We start from the raw sequence: 16,883 nt of genomic DNA, 5'->3' as shown, positions 1-16,883 counted from the left end.
GTGGATTGGGTTTTTTGTTCTTTGGGGTTTTTTGGAAATGAAAGTTTCCTTTCTTTGTGAATGAAATAACAGAAACTAAGGGAACATTCTGTCTTACATTGCTCTTTCATATACTATGGGAAATATTTGTTTTCCCACAGCTTTAATCAGAAATTGAGTTTTGCTCTTGTAAGATGGAACTGTTCTTAGGAGCTATTTCATTCCCAGAGACCTGCCCAATAAAGACCAATTTCAAGATTGATATTGTTTGTACAGACTGATACGATCCAGACCGGACATCAGCTTTGTTTAAATCGAATTAAATTTAAGAACTCTGTTTACCAGCAGTCTCAGTGATGAAAAACTGTCCCTAAGTCTAGCAGAGGAAAGCTGAGGAAGGAGAAGCTGTGTGTAGGTAGCTCGATGTGGAAGAAATAGTTCCTTCTCTCTCATCTTTAGTGTTGGTATTTCTAGAATGAGGGAGATAACTTGGTGGTATGTTACATACATAATTTTTAGGGCAATACCTAGCTGTGAAACATGTAGCAGAATCTGGTGTTTTTTAAAAAACATTCCCAATATTTGCTTGGCATTGAGTCATCAGATAATACTAATTAAGTGTGTACTTCTGGGTAGATCATAAACAGTGTTTATTGGTGATAATTTATTGCAGCTATTAAACTCTTTAAGTGTGTCAATATATTTACCCCAAACCTCTTAAGATGTGCTGTTTCCTTGATTTCCTCTAGAACTGATTTCAGTGTTTAATCAAAGCTCACAAGCCCAAGAATATTGCACGTTTTATTGCCAGTCCTGTGGTGAAGTCGTCATAAGGGACAGGTAAGGAGCACGTTTAGCACTGACTCATTCTGCCCCTGGTAGTGGCTGTTCTCTTTTTCCATCAGAATTTTTGAAGGAACTGCCAAGAGGGCAGTCTGCAGCCTTCAGATGAGGGCCAGCTCAATGTCACTTTTTTGAACCCGAGCAGCCCCCAGACTCCAGCAGTCACGGGGCAGCTAGGTCTCCTCCAGCTGACAAAAGGGAACAACAGGCTGCTGGCTTTGAGGGAGGGAGGCTTGTCTTGGGTGCAGGAGCCGGTGTAGACCAGCCCCTCTCCTCTGAAATCAGACACGACAGCTATCACACGTTGTAGGAATCATCCTGGTGAATGAGCTTTTCCACATGAAGTGCGTTTTCTCAATAACAAGCTTTTGCAGCACTTTTTTTTTTTTTTTTTACTTGAGCTATTTCTATTAGTGCCTTTCTAAAATCCGTTTCCTATTTCCCTGCTTATTAAAACAGCATGTAGAGCACGAATTAACCTTTTCTTGCTGCTTAGGTTAATCTTGTAGCCTGTTCTTGCGGTGTGCAGTGATTTTCCCATTGTGATGTGGAGGGCCCTTTGCTGTACTCTTTGCATTCCCACGTTGTCTCTTTTATTTATTTTTCCATCTTCTCCTCCTCCTGTCGGCCTCCTTATTGCCTGGGCATGAACCGTTCTCCCTGAATTTTCTAGTCACTCGTAGGCTAGAAAGATGGAGCAACCCTTATTACTGTTAACAGTAATATGAAGGAAAAGTTCAGAGCTCTTTGTTAGTGTTTCCTTAGAAACTTAGATGGGAGTGGACACCTGTCCATACCTGAGACCGGCTCCGGCTTTCGGGGTCTTGGTGGAGGGAGGACACCAGTCCTCTCTTTCCCTGTGCCCCGGGAGGTGGCCAGTCACTGGGTACTGATACTCCTTTGTTCTCCACTTCCTCTACCTCTTAGTCGAGGCCACTGTCCTCTCGCCAAAGAGCACTTCCTGCCCGCGCCTTATCTGCGCAGCCTGACTCTGGGTTCCCCTGCCTCTGATCAGGTCTAGTCCCCTGAGTGATTATTCCCAAAGGCAGCTGGGTTCCCCATTTAGGGCCTCCCCAAGCCTCCCATTTCTTCCAGGAGAGATTCCACCAGCCCTCAGTGTGCCACGCTAGGTGCTGGAGGAGCTGAACTCTGTTCACCACCGCACCCTCCTGTTTCAGTCTCCTTCCACCACCCCCTTCCTCACTCACCCCCAAAACCACACACCGTTATTTCCACACGTTCTGTGCACAGCTCTGGTGATGGGCTCGCAGTCCCACAGTCTTTTCACAGGCAGCCCCACTGCAGGCCTTAGTGAAACGTACCTCCTCTTTGGGAACATGCCCATCTCCCTCTGGTTAGCTTCTCTCTAGAGTCAGCATATTCATTAGACTGAATATTCACTGGAAGGACTGATGCTGAAGCTGAAACTCCAATACTTTGGCCACCTGATGTGAAGAACTGACTCTTTTGAAAAGACCCTGAAGCTGGGAAGGATTGAAGGTGGAAGGAGAAGGGGACGACAGAGGATGAGATGGTTGGATGGCATCACGACTCAATGGACCTGAGTTTGAGTGAGCTCCGGGAGTTGGTGATGGACAGGGAGGCCTGGCGTGCTGCACTCCATAGGGTCACAAAGAGTCAGACACCACTGAGCGACTGAACTGAACTGAACTCAGCAGACTCAGCGTCTCCTGCCGGGAGCCTCCCCTGAACCCTAGGTTGGTCTGTGTACCCCTTGGAGGTTTGTCTGTTGTCTGCCCAATTAAACTGTAGGCTTTGGGTGCAGGGAGAGTCTTACTCACGTCCCTCCCCACTCCTGTTGAGAGTGCAGTGTGGTGTAGCAGAGACGCGGAAGCCAGTCCAAGTGGGTTTGCGCCCACTGTTTACTAGCTGTGACCCTGGGGAAGTTACTTGACCACTCTGTGCGGTTATTTTTTTTTTGGTATTATTATTACAAAAATCTAGATAACAATAAGAGCTACCTCCTTAGGGTTTTGGGGAGGGTTGAGTGAGTTTAACTGGGAAGCTTTCAGGATGTGACAGCTACTGCTGTGATTCTTAGCCTCACCACCGTCTTCATCGTCATCACCGGCGGCAGCAGGCTCAGTGCATTCTCTGTAAATTCTTACCGGTTTGAATGAGATAAATGTTAGGGTGCTTATCCTGGCCTTCCATCAGTCTCTCTCACTTGCTCTCTGATTCCTTGGTAGATAAGATCACAGAAGGTCATGCTCCTGTAAGTACGGGGTCCTGAGCAGAGCACAGTCCAAGTGGTGATCGTGGGGAAGCCAGGGGGTTGCTCTGAATCTGCAGAGGAGGGAGACGTCCTCGCTCAGATTTTCCAAAGCTGAGGTGGCTGCGGAGCGTGCTGTTGGGGACAGGCCCACTTAACCCTGGAAGGTTCAGAGGATTCCAGGTTGCCCTGGTATTTAACCAGGAAAGTTTTCCTCCTCTCAGTGTTTCTCAGGCTTCGGTTTAACTGTCATTCACAGTCTCTGACACACGCGTGCCTCTACAATGAGAGACCTGGGAGTTACAGAGGAGCTTCCCTGGTGGCTTAGAGGGTAAAGCATCTGCCCGCAGTGCGGGAGACCTGGGTTCGATCCCTGGGTCAGGAAGATCCCCTGGAGAAGGAAATGGCAACCCACTCCAGTATTCTTGCCTGGAGAATCCCATGGACAGAGGAGCCTGGTAGGCTATAGTCTGTGGGGTCTCAAAGAGTCGGACACGACTGAGCAGCTTCAGAAAAGTTCACCAGAGGATTAGCGTTTCCTGGTGTGCCCGTCTTAAAGAACTAAGCTCGTTCGTTGTCGGTGGATACCGCATCTTGTCTTGTGTCAGTCCCGTTCACGACCTTGAGACCGTGGAACTGGGTACATGGGCTGAGAGGCTGACGCCGTGAACCATACTCACTGCCCCAGTCCTGACCTTTGGAAGCTGTGGGCTGAGGAGCAGAGGGGAGAACGGGACCTGGGCTTGAACTCCAGCTCTGCCCTCAGAGGCTGGGGAACCTTATCCACATCGCCTCAGCTCAGCTCATGTAGTTGTAAGATGGCCTATTTTCCTAACTTGTGAAGAGCATTTAAGGCCGTAACATAAATGTTAGTGAATACTTGACAAGCTCTTTTGAATCGTCTTTACAGACTCATTCTACCCCCTTTTCCATAATTGGCCTTATCAAAACCAGCAAATTAGCCTAGTATAGTGTTTCAAACCTTTTTGATTCAGGACTTCAAATTTTTTAGGCATGCCAGGGAAATGACCCCCTCTTTCCCCTTTTCTTTCTGAGAAGATCCACAGTGGATGTGACTCGCCCTTGCTTAACAGCAAGGCTTCCCTGGACGCCTTCGTGTGTCACAACTGTGGGTCTGACACGTGGAGGCCTCTTGAGCAGTGTGGAGAGATCCTTAGTAGGCAACTGAAAGCTTTGCTTCCATCTCAGTCATAGGCAGCCAGCTCTTTGATGGAAAACCACGCTTCCTCCTGTGTCTGCACAAGAACGTCATGCCGACCAATTGCATTAAGCCCCATGGTCTTCTTGTTTCTCCCTCAGTCATCTGTTCTATGCAGGTGGTAAAGACAGCTGTGCTTGTTAAGTAGAAAGTGAAGCCAAAGGTATTTCAAAGCAGGCTTGTAATCACAGTCAACTCATTGTTGGCATCCTTTTCAGAAAGGCATCTTGGAATATGGTGGTTTATCTTGACAGGAGCTCTCGTGTTGGGAGCAGTGGAGCCGAGTTAAAGATCTGCTTGCTGGCTAACCTTTCTGTCTGGGAACAAGTCACTTTGATTCTCAGTTTCCTCATCTGAAACATTGGGAGGTTCAGTTAGATAAATAGGGAAGAGTCCTGCCAGCATGAAAATTCTGTGGTTAGTGAACCTCAAAAAATTGCACCTTGGCTTCTATGAATTATGACTATTTGGCTAGTACAAAACTAATGCTTGTTCTTTTTTTTAATGTAAAAGATTCTCATCAAGCAAATTATAGATGCAGAAGCCTGTTTAACCTATTAAGACTCATTATGGCTTTTAATACTTATTAGCACCAGGGTGAACAAACTCTGCTAATTACAGCTATCTTTTTTTCTTCATTCACAGTCACACATTCCTAGCTGTTTGTTTTGGTTAGTTACAAACAAAGAATGTCTTGTTTCTTTACAGTGAAATTCTCCAATGCATTCTTATCAGTTCAGCAGAGTTGTTTTGTAAAAATGATCCAACATACACAATTTTTGATTACACTCTTGTTGAGAGTGAAAGTCCCTAATACCAGGCAAGAGCAATAATAAAATTTACTTCATTGTGATTAGTCTCAGAACCAGCTAAATGAGCATTGTGTTTGGAATTTGGTATGTCTTTTAGAAATAAATGCATGTCAGACTTGAGTTATGTTGGTTGGCTAAGCAGACTTTGAAACCTAAGCCTGCTTTTCAGTCATTTTTGAGGTCTCCTGAGGTCTCTGGAAAGGCCTCCCTGTTCTATCTGCACCACCAGAGCTGGATGTCAGCCCAGCAGCTCTGAGGGCATTGAAACTCTAGCAGGTACAAGCAGAACAGACTTACAGCAATATAAGAGAGGCCAGAATATGCACCCAGTTGATTGGTCACCTTGACAGACAAGCTATTGTTGCAGTCTGAAAATAACTCCTCCTATGAATAGTCACATTTCAATGAAGGAGAACAAAGAAGTGGAAAGAGAGTACAGGCACACACTGAATTATTGGTTCCGTTCGGTTCAGTCGTTCAGTCGTGTCCGACTCTTTGTGACCTGTGGACTGCAGCACACCAGGCTTCCCTGTCCATCACCAACTCCTGGAGCTTACTCAACTCATGTCCATCGAGTCGGTGATGCCATCCAACCATCTCATCCTCTGTCCTTCTCTTCTCCTCCTGCCTGAATCTTTCCCAGCATCAGAGTCTTTTCCAGAGGCAGTTCTTCACATCAGATGACCGAAGTATTGGAGTTTCAGCTTCAGCATCAGTCCTTCCAATGAATATTCAGGACTGATAATACGTTAAGTATGTACATAGTGATAATAAAATGCAAAGCTAGTTTCATAGTATTTGTAGGCCATCAGTTAAATAATGCCAGCTAAATTTATCTAAATTCCAGCAGCTATGTTTCGAGCTTTAGATATTTGATGGCTTCCTTAAAATTTTTATCATCCACTTGGTTCTAATCCAGTGTGAAAGCTCTGTATTATTACCGTTGTTATTAGCAGTGATTAATGGTCACTTTTAAAGCTAAGGCATTTCATTTTCTTCTTTATGTTTAAGTTTTAAATAAGCACCATCAGTCAATAACATTTATTAAAATTGTGCATTTTAAGTTCTTTTCCCCAAAAGCTTATGCTTAAGATGCATTAAAAATAGCTAGCACATTTATTTTTATTTTTAATTGGAGGAAAATTACTTTATAATGTTGCATTGGTTTCTATCATACAACATTGTGAATGAGCCATAAGTATACATATGTCCCCTCCCTCTTGAACCTTCCTCCCACCACTCACTCCCCTCCATCCCACCCCTCTAGGTCATCACAGAGCACTGGGTTGAGCTCCCTGTGTTATACAGTAACTTCCCACTAGCTATCTGTTTTATATATGGTAATGTATATATTTCAATATAACTAGCACATTTTAATTATAATTATATGTTGCTGTTCATCCTAGAATCTTAAACTGAGAGAAAGTTTAAGAAATTATTTCACTCTTTTTCTGAGCTTCAGCAGGTTTTTACCTAAAAACTACCTTGAAAAAAATACGATATCTATTTTCTTCAGAAAGTTCTCTTGGGAAGTATATCCTATCAAAGTTTCAGGGTTTTTGGTAGATATACTTTCAGGAGAGCTGTGATTTAAATATATCTTTTGTTCTTAAAGGATTTATGATTTTTCCAAACATCAGAAAATTTCCTTCTGCTGTAAAAACACTTTTATCTTTGCCATGACTTGTGCATTAGATGTTTTCTTCTCAATGTCTTACATAGGTAGCTATGGGATTATGGAGAGCTTTTATTCCCTGTGATTCCGGGTCAAGTTAAGTTAGAAATATCACGTTTTGGGTGAATGTGCGTGAAGTCCCCCAGATCTCTGTAAATCTCAGTGCAGTTTCATTTCTGCTGACTTATGAGGTTTTGACATTGCTGCCTTGAACACTGTACTGAGGATCTTGTTTATGGGCACTACGTGCAGAATGTCTGGGGACAGAGAATCTTAGCGAGCTTGTCCAGAGCCAGGAGCCTGTCCAGGTCCCCCTGTTATTCCAAGCGGGCACCTTTGTTTGTCTTCCTCCTCATCTTTGTTAAAATTCAAATCTGACCTGTCACTTCCCCACCTTAAATTCTGTGATGCTCCCCAACTGTCTGGAGAACCAGGTCCCCACCCCTTAGACTGTTGTGTCACACCCCATGTGGTCTGTGCCATCCCACCTTCCCTCTCCCCTTTACTGAAATGTGCGACCAGGAAAGGGAGTGTATTCCAAGGGAAAGAGTTTGGTGCCTGGAAAAAAGTGAAAGTGTTAGTCACTCAGTCCTGTCCACCTCTTTGCGACCCCATGGACTGTAGCCCGCCAGGCTCCTGTGTCCTAGGGATTGGTGCCTGGAAGACCTGGGGTAAGATCTGGCCTTCATTTATCATCTTTGACTCTGTGAACTTGTACAAATTAGTTAACATTTCTGAGCCTCCCTTTCCTTCTTTATAACAAGGAAATGGAAATTCTTATTTCACGAAGTTGTAATGGGCATCACACGCAATAAAGTGTGAGCAGTGCCTACCTGAGGTTTTCTTAAGTTCAGCTGACCTTGTGAACTCACAGCACTACCATGGACCGTGTTTCTTGCCTGCAGCAGTTCAAGCAAATGGCAAGTCATGTACCCTCTGGGGACCCTTGTCTCCCCGTATGACACAGTTCCAGGTATGAAGTATAAGCTTTATATCAGCAGGTGCAGGAGCTATCCTAAGAAGAAGCCTCATACCCTAAGCAGGGATCTTAGGATTCAAAGGGATCTTACGATGATTCTTTTCCGTTGTTTTTAATTTTTTAAATTTATTTATTTTTATTTGACTGCACTGGGTCTTAGTTGTGGCATGCAGGGTCTAGTTCCCTGACCAGGAATTGAACCTGGACTCCTTGCATTGGGAATGCACAGTCTTAGCCACTGAATCCCCAGGGAAGTCACACCTTATGACAGTTCTTTGGCATAGTTTCTAGGGTTCCCTACAAAGGCCTGCATTCAGAGAAGTCCAAAGCATGACATCCTCATTGGATGTTTACATATCATTCAGACTTGCTCCTGGTCCAGATGCAATATGCCAAGCAATGATCGTTTTTATTGCAGTTGGTCTTGACTAGCAATATAATCAATGCCTACCATCTACCTGGTTTCCAGGGTGACAGGTCTAGGTGATTAAACCAAGGTCACATTCTCAAGCAAGGAAAAGGTTTGGTAACGCTTTCATTTGAGTATGCTGCAGACTGCCTCACATGTTATAGTTATCAACGTGTGCTGTTAATATGTTTGCACCAACCTCCTAGTTCATTCCTTTGACAAGTGAGAGCTTACACAGTGAGTCATCCACTGTGCCTGGTGCTAGGGCTACAGCGGCAAGCTAAGCATATATGGTTCCTCTCTTCATTTTGTATCCTGTGCCTGTTATGTGCTTGCTTAGTTCCTTTCATTGTCTAGAGAACTCCTATTCAAAGGTCAGCTCACATTTTACTTCTTCTCTGGAGCCTGTGTATACTCGACTCCCCTAACACTTGGTACATATTTCCCTGAGTTCATTGATTGGTTTTGCGAATACACAGATCCCCTAAAGTAATATACACATTTTATGTGCAGGTGGGAATGTACGATTGAAGAAAGAGGGGAAAAAAGGGATCTGAGCCATCCCCTACCTTTCTCCCCTCAACTCCTGAGAATTTAGAACTACGACTCTGTTATGAGCACTTATTATATTCTGGTTCTGTTATTCCTTTCTAGATATATATTTGCTACTAGAATGTGAATACCTTGACAATGGGACTATATGTATTGCTGCTGATATTTTGTGTTAGCAGAATACCTGACTCCTAGTAGGCTTTTAGAAAGTATATGTTGAAAGAATTGCTTCTTAATCTCCTTAACAGACTCAGCAATTTGAATGATGCTAGTGCTGAAGTATTGCTTCATTTGAAAGGGAATGTTCTTGCTTCTCTTAAACTAAAATCAGCCTTTCTTGTTCCTACTTCTGTCTTCTGGAATTATAAGTTAAATGTCTGCCCTCCTCCATGGTATGATTGCCCTTTTATGAGACTCAGAATTGATTGGGAAAATCAAAGAAAAAGAATTCACACAAGGGAATCATTTAAAAATGATGCATTTGCATCTTAAATATTTTCATTTAACACATGCAAATGTACTTTAACTTAACTAGTCTTTAATTATGAAACTAATATCATTATGTTGAATGTGAGTCTGCTGCTATGGACTCTTTTAGCTTTTTTTCACTTATGCTATCCTAAATTCATTATCCAGAGTTTCCAGTTTAGGTTCTTTAAAGTTGAATGAGAAGTTATACACTGAAGCAGTCTGATTGCAGAATTCTAGGTTTTTACTCTTCTTCCCTCACCTCAGTTTTTTATAGTTGTGTTTCCCACATTTCACCAGTGATGTTGTTTTTTAATAACTGACTTTACTCTGAAATGTGTCATTTTTAGAGGAATAGCAACTCATATTCCCTTGGTGTACATGTTTGATTAAATTATGTAAGTAAAATAACATGTATAAGTGGCATAAACAGGTCTGTGATGAAATACAGTTGGTCCTTAGCAGGTGAATGGTCCAGCTGATTGGAGCAGAAGTGAAAAAGTATTCAGGGTGCTTTAAGCTTTCACAGTATTCAAAAGCATTAGGAAGACCGGGAGCATGTTTGTTTTCTCTTTTTTTCAGGATAAGTTATTTTGAAATGTCCTCATTATCTTGCCACATTTCTTCTCCCCTTAGACTCTTCCCAATTTAGATTAGAATAGAGGTCAACCAGGCAAAAGTCTCATATGTCTATATTTGTACAAGAAAAAAATAAAACAAAAATAGTAGCATATATAAGGGGCTTCTTAATTGTAAGGATGTTCTAAGTGTAAAAATAATGCCAGAGTGGAGGTTTGTTTCTCTCCCCTTGAGTGGGGCCTAGACTTCATGACTCACTTCCAAACAACAGAGTGTGCAAAGGCAGAAATAGGAGCTTTCCTAGTGGAGGAGCCTAGCAGATGCCACCTTAACCCAGTGATGGAGGTTGACATCCCCAGGGATGAGTCGTATTGATAAAGGGTCCCCTCTTGTGAGGTGTGATACCTCAGGGGTAGACTTCCCCCAAACCTGTAGCCCCAGTCTGATCTCGAGAAAATATCAAACTCAAGTGAGGGATATTCTGTAAAATACCCAATGGGTACTGGTGCTAGTGGTGAAGAACCCACCTGCCAGTGCAGATAGAGGTAAGAGACACAGGTTCCATCTCTGGATTGGGAAGATCCCCTGGAGGAGGGCACGGCAACCCACTTCAGTGTTTTTGCCTGGAGAATCCCATGGACAGAGAAGCCCAGCAGGCTATAGTCCATAGGGTTGCACAGAGTTGGACATGACTGAAGTGACTTAGCAGGCATTACTCTTCAGAAATCTCAGGGTCCTGAAAATCAAGGAAGAGGAGATGAGAGCAACATGATGTTTCAATACAATGGGTTAGAGACTTCCCTGGCAGTCCAGTGGTTAAAACTTTGCCTTCCAGTGCAGGGAGCACAGGTTTGATCCCTGGTCGGGGAACTAATGAATCGGATTCTGAAACAGAAAAAGGGGACATTAGTAGAAAAACTGGGGAAATCCAGATATAAATAGTAGTTTTGGCAAATCTTCCCTAGTTAGCGAAGTAAAGTCGCTCAGTCATGTCCGCCTCTTTGCGGCCCTGTGGACTGAAGCCTACCAGGCTCCTCCGTCCATGGGATTTTCCAGGCAAGAGCACTGGAGTGGGTTGCCATTTCCTTCTCCAGGGGATCTTCCTGACCCAGGGATTGAACCCGGGTCCCCGGCATTATAGGCAGACGCTTTTACTGTCTGAGCCCCCAGGGAAGTCCTCCCTAGTTAAGGAAGCTGTTAACATTAGGGAAAGCTGGGTGAGGTATATATGAGAATTATGTGTACTATCTTTGTAACTATTTTGTAAATTATGCTAAAATAGAGACTTTATTTAAAAATAGCAATGAGAGAACTCACAGAAGAAAGCATTGGGTGATTTGAAATTTAAGGCATGGTGACGAAATAAAAGTCAACAACCCTGAAACAATATTTGTCACAGATTTTAGACCAAGGACTTATATTCTTAATGCAGAATATACTTTTACAGATTAATAAGAACATAGTAATACCTCACCGGAAAACAGCCATTGATCATAATTTACAGAAAAGACACAGTGGTGAATAAATATAAAAAAGCCGGTTCAATCCCACCAGTAATTAAAGAATTGTCAATTATAGCAGTTTCGAAAATATTTTTATTTTCACCCATTACATAGAAAAATGGTAATATTCAATTCTGGAAAAGGTAAGTGGAAGAATTATAAATTAATATAGCCTTTCTCGGAGAAGGCAATGGCACCCCATTCCAGTACTCTTGCCTGGAAAATCCCATGGACGGAGGAGCCTGGTAGGCTGTAGTCCATGGGGTCGCTAAGAGTCGGACACGACTGAGCGACTTCACTTTCCCTTTTCACTTTCATGCATTGGAGAAGGAAATGGCAACCCACTCCAGTGTTCTTGCCTGGAGAATCCCAGGGACTGGGGAGCCTGGTGGGCTTCTGTCTATGGGGTCGCACAGAGTGGGACACAACTGAAGCAACTTAGCAGCAGCAGCACCACAGCCTTTCTGGAGAGCAGTTTGTCCGTAGAGAAATTGGATTTAAGAATATGTGTATCATTTTGCTTATACTCTCCCACTTAAAAGATTTCTTTCCCAAGGAAGTAGTCAGATGTGTATACAGATTTTCTAAAAAGACTTCATTATAAGGTTGTTAATAATACAACACTCAAAACCCAAATATCTAACAGTGAGGGGATGACCTAAAAAGTTTTGGCATACCTGTGGAATAGAATAGAGTCAGTAAGTAGCCTGAGATAGTTTAAAAAAAAAAAAGCAATGCAAGCAAGACACAGTTTGTGTATTTCCTTTGATCTCAGATGGTGTGCGTATATGTACAGCTATCTCTCTTGAAAGGCTGGCAAGGAGATAAACAATCATGTAAAAAAGCAGTTACCTGTCCTTGAGTGGTAAGGAAAAGATAGATTTTATTTGCTTTATACCTCTCTGTATTTTCACAGTTGTCTATATTGAGTATATATTACTGTTGTCATCGGGGGAAAAATAACACTGCAAACAATATGGTTAATGAGTTTCTTTCATCTTTTATGCTGATTTAATTTTGAGATCACAGTTCCGTTTTGTTCTATAAACCATCATTTTTCCTCTTTCCATTAGGATGCTTCTGAGAGTGCTCCCCCTGCCAGGTGATAACTGGGGTGCTCTGGTTGACGAGTGGTGTTGTCATCCTAACCCCTTTGCTAATAAGCCACTTCATCCACAAGAGAATGACTGTTTCACCGGAGACTGTTTTTACCTGGTGAATTTAAAGAGTGATTTGTGGCAGCCAAGACCTGAAGGAGCCCCAGTGGAGACACACCATCCTTCTTCTGAGAACCATCTAAAATTGGTACAATACCTTTTAAAATAAATGCTTATTTAGAGGAGGGTTTAGAAACTGGTTTCTCCAGTCTTTTCTTCATTCAGGTCGTGTGAAACAGGCAGTCCTAAAGGCCAAAATCTTTAATTTTTCAACTGCTTCTGTCATCAAGCCCTGCTCTTTTGATATAGAAAGGGCTTGTACAGGCCTTAAACCAAAATAGTCACAAGGGCTGGAGAAAGAAGGGAGAGAGGCTTCTTTGTGCATAGATTTGGGAATGTTAGTGTTTCACAAAGCAAAGTGCCCTATTTCCTTGCTTTTAGGACAGTATTCCATAATCCACGTGCATTTTTATCCTCAGAGTCTGGTTTAAATGGAAATTGTTCTTTGGCTGTAGGATATCTACTGTCCTGTGAGGTCCAGGTCTTTCCCTGTGTCTTTCCGTAGCCTAGACTTCTGCGGGTGTCGTACGAGCGAATGCCGTCAAGCGACAGAGCAAGTGGAGGAGCCCGAGCGTGGGAAGTAAGCTCAGGCCACAGGCCCCATGTTGGTGCCTGACAAGCGAGATCAGGCGCTCCTGCCCTCAGAGTTGCTGGAGGGGGAAGGCTATTTCCTCTCACTGCAGAGAGCAAGTGGTTTACCTTATTTTAAAAGAAAATCAATGGCATTGACTCGGTCCTTGTGAGAAATCGTTCCCCGGATGGCAGGTCAATACAGATGTGATTTAAAACGTTAAGAAAATCATTGCCAGAGAACCTTCCTTTTAACATCTGATTATTGGTGGGGACCAAGGCTTTGTGTGTTAAATTTCATTTAGAGCTCCTGTAAGTTTTGTCGTAAGACCTGGACCGCTCTAGGGTATATGCAGTAGTCCAGAAGATCTTGGTTTGTCAGCTAGTTTATAGAACTGTTTCATAATTCGAGGAAGATTAAGGAAGTTTGACAAATGTCGAGGTTATCATTTAAATGATGTAAGTGTTTCAACTTTCACCATAAACACAACTCCCTTTAACTTTAGGTTCCATTTAAAATTCTAATACTTGACTCTCTCTCTCCTCTCTCACCCCAACTCTCTGTAAGTATCTTAGGCTTTTATAAAGTCATAACCATTCGTATTTCCTTTGATCTCCACTGCTTTTCAGTGTATGTATGTGTGTCTATTATACAATATATATTAGATGAAGTATATGTATAGTAATATATGCATATATTGGAATACATATATATATTTGAATACTTCCATAATTACAGTGCTTTAGCCATCTATAGTTTTCAAAGATAAATGGTAAGCACTTAATGTACATCTGTTATATTTAATATCGTTGCAGTAAAATTATATTTTAATCTAAATATACTAGTGCTTTACTCTTTTACATATTTTGACTTTCATTTTTGTGATTAAGCTATACATTTTAAAAATATTTGGAAGATGTGAGTAGAAGAGAATTGGGGAAAGATTAAATAAAACCATGAGTTGCCCTTTTTAGATGAATTCTGTATTCTATATGAAAACAAGTTCCTCACATTTGCATCTTCATCAGTTATGATGCCATGTGCAAGAATTTCTCTTAATGGTGAACAGCCATCCTATGTGTTGTGTCATAGTCAGATATTACGTTTTTTAAGTAACAAGGAGAGGATGGCAAATTACTGTCATGACAAGCTACTGTTGACAAGATTGTTTTCAAGTCAGCCTCGATGGAAGTTTCAGTTTAATTGCATATTGCAGCAGTTGAAAGAATATGCCTGTGACCAAAATAGCAACATAAATTTGGAGGGACCACTTCCACAGTGCTCTCATGGCTCCTGTGGGAACAAGGCTTCTCTGTGCTGTTGAAAGCCTATTTCTCACATCACCCAGTCTAGCCATCTAGCAGGGTTTTGAAATGTCGCATGGTGACACAGCATCCTAATGGTGTCTCTTGAGAAACATTTTTTTGGTGAGACAATATCAGGGGTCCTTAGAATGGAAGCCACACAAAAGAACATAAAAACGAGGACAGAAGGCTAATCCACCTCTCATAGCAGCAGTGCCACCGTGCAGATATATTGATTTAATTAGTCCACAACAATGTCTGTCTTTGATGTTTGCTCTGTAGAGTTCGTACATTGCTAGGCTGCTTCTCTGCACAACTCGCTTGATTATTTCCATGAAGCATAGGTCAAGAAAAATGCACTGCAAAGCAGAATTTCTCTTTGAAAAAATTGAAAGCATTCTAATATGTTAATTTCAAAGATCAAGACTAGTTGAGCTTATCAGACATGAATGATGCGTTCTGCGTGTTTTCTGAGTATTTGGTAGAAGTAATTTTTTTTATGTCTACTTGTAGGAGATTATAAAAATGTATTTTATGAGGAACCCACGTGGAATAGGAACTTTTATTTTTAAAATAAATGCTTCTGGGACTGGGAACAAGTGAAACTTTATTTTTTTAAAATGTACGTTAACTGTGGAAAAAAATTTTAAGAGATAACTCACCTCAGCATGAGGAATGTATATTTTAATTCTGTTTAAGGCATCCTCGACAATGAATTACTCCAAAGCATATCTCTTGAATTATAATATTCATAAATGACCAAAAAAAGAGCATAAACAAATGTAAAGTTCAACTCTTATTCCTTTCCTTCAATACCCCTGTGTGTGTACATCATGTTTTTTGTGCCTCTGTGAATATGGCAGTATACCTTTTCTTTTCAAAAGACATCTACTGATGAGTTCCCTATTCTTAGATCTATTATCTTTTGTGATATTTTTTATGCCTGCCAATGAAATGAAAATTTTGCATCTGATAAGCAGATTGATAAAGGTGGCATCTCAACTTTCAGTAAGATTCATAATATTGTTCTAGACTTAGAAAGTAGCCACACGTATGACTTCATCCTATATTTTAAAGAACAAATGAAATTGAACATTGCTATTTTTGTCAGTAAGTATGGCTAACAATTTTACCTTTTTTGTTGTTGTTTGTTTTGAGTTCATGAGGATTTCTTTTTTCTTAAAATGTGTTGAACTTTGTAAACATTTGCAAATGTAAAAAAATAGAATTATAAACTTCTGTCAGTCATCTTGATTCATATAGTATGCTTCATCTAGCCCTTTTATTTTTAGTTTTTTTGCTCAAGTGCTTTAAAGCAAATTCTAAAGATTTTGTCAGTTCACTCCTATATAGGCTTCTTATTTGCATGACCACAGTGTCATTTTCACACCAGACAAAATAAACAATTATCTCACAGTGACACAATAGCAGGCCTTTAGCATCTGGTGGACATACGGTCCCATCACTTCATGGCAAATAAAAGGGGAAGAAGTGGAAACAGTGACAGATTTTATTTTCTTGGGCTCCAAGATCACTGAGGACAGTGACTGCAACCATGAAATTAAAAAACACTTGCTCCTTGAAAGGAAAGCTGTGACAAACCTATACAGTGCATTAAAAAGCAGAGACATCACTTTGCTGACAAAGGTCCATATAGTCACAGCTTGGTTTTTCCAGTAGTCATGTACGGATGTGAGAGTTAGATCATAAAGAAGGCTGAGCACCAAAGAATTGATGTTTTTGAACTGTGGTGCTGGAGAAGACTCTTGAGAGTCTCTTGGACAGCACAGAGATCCAACTAGTCAATTCTATGGAGAATCAACCCTGAATATTTATTGGAGGGACTGTTGCTGAAGCTGAAGGTCCAATATTTTGGCCACCTGATGTGAAGAGCCAACTGATTAGAAAAGGCCCTAATGCTAGGGAACATTGAAGGCAAAAGGAGAAGGGGGCAGCAGAGGATAAGATGGTTAGGTAGCATAATCGACTCAATGAACATGAACTTGAGCAAACTCAGGGAGATAGTGAAGGACAGGGAAGCCTGGCATGTTGCAGTTTGGGGGGTTGCAGAGTCAGACATGACTTAGCAGCTGAACAACAACAACCAGAATTCCCTGGCGGTTCAGTGGTTAAGAATCCACCTGGCAATGCAGGGGACACAGGTTCAGTCCCTCGTCCAGGAAGATTTCAGATGCTGGGAGGTGACTAAGCCTGTGCACCTAGAGCCTATGCTCTACCAAGAGAAGCCACCACAATGAGAAGCTCACACCACAAGTAGAGAAAGCCCATGCATAGCAATGAAGATTCAGCACAGCCAAAATAAATAGATAAATAAGTTTTAAACAAACTATAAAAAAAAAACAGTACCTCATACAATCAAATGTGTGAATTTTGATTCAAAAAAAACTGACACCAGATGATACTTCTAACAGAATTGGTAACATCTGTATAATGGAGGACAAAGGAGCCTGGTGTGCTGCCATCCATGGGGTCGCAAAGACTCAGACATGAGTCAGCAACTGAGCAACAACACCTTTTGAC

The 16,883-nt window shown here is 41.7% G+C and overlaps 1 protein-coding gene across 1 annotated transcript in view; it reads left to right on the top strand.

Annotated features, from left to right (window-relative positions):
* UBE3D (ubiquitin protein ligase E3D) overlaps positions 1-16,883 on the top strand; it is a 161,484-nt gene that overhangs the window by 15,936 nt on the left and 128,665 nt on the right. Inside the window, exons 3-4 of the mRNA XM_040238945.1 lie at positions 729-819; positions 12,324-12,555. Of these exons, the coding sequence (XP_040094879.1) occupies positions 729-819; positions 12,324-12,555 (323 nt within the window). The remainder of the gene's footprint in view (positions 1-728; positions 820-12,323; positions 12,556-16,883) is intronic.

This window comes from Oryx dammah, unplaced genomic scaffold (assembly GCF_014754425.2).
Source record: "Oryx dammah isolate SB20612 unplaced genomic scaffold, SCBI_Odam_1.1 HiC_scaffold_4, whole genome shotgun sequence".
In the NCBI taxonomy this organism is placed as follows: domain Eukaryota; kingdom Metazoa; phylum Chordata; class Mammalia; order Artiodactyla; family Bovidae; genus Oryx; species Oryx dammah.
Note: the sequence above shows the minus strand (reverse complement) of the source record. Positions and strands in the feature narration are given on the sequence as shown.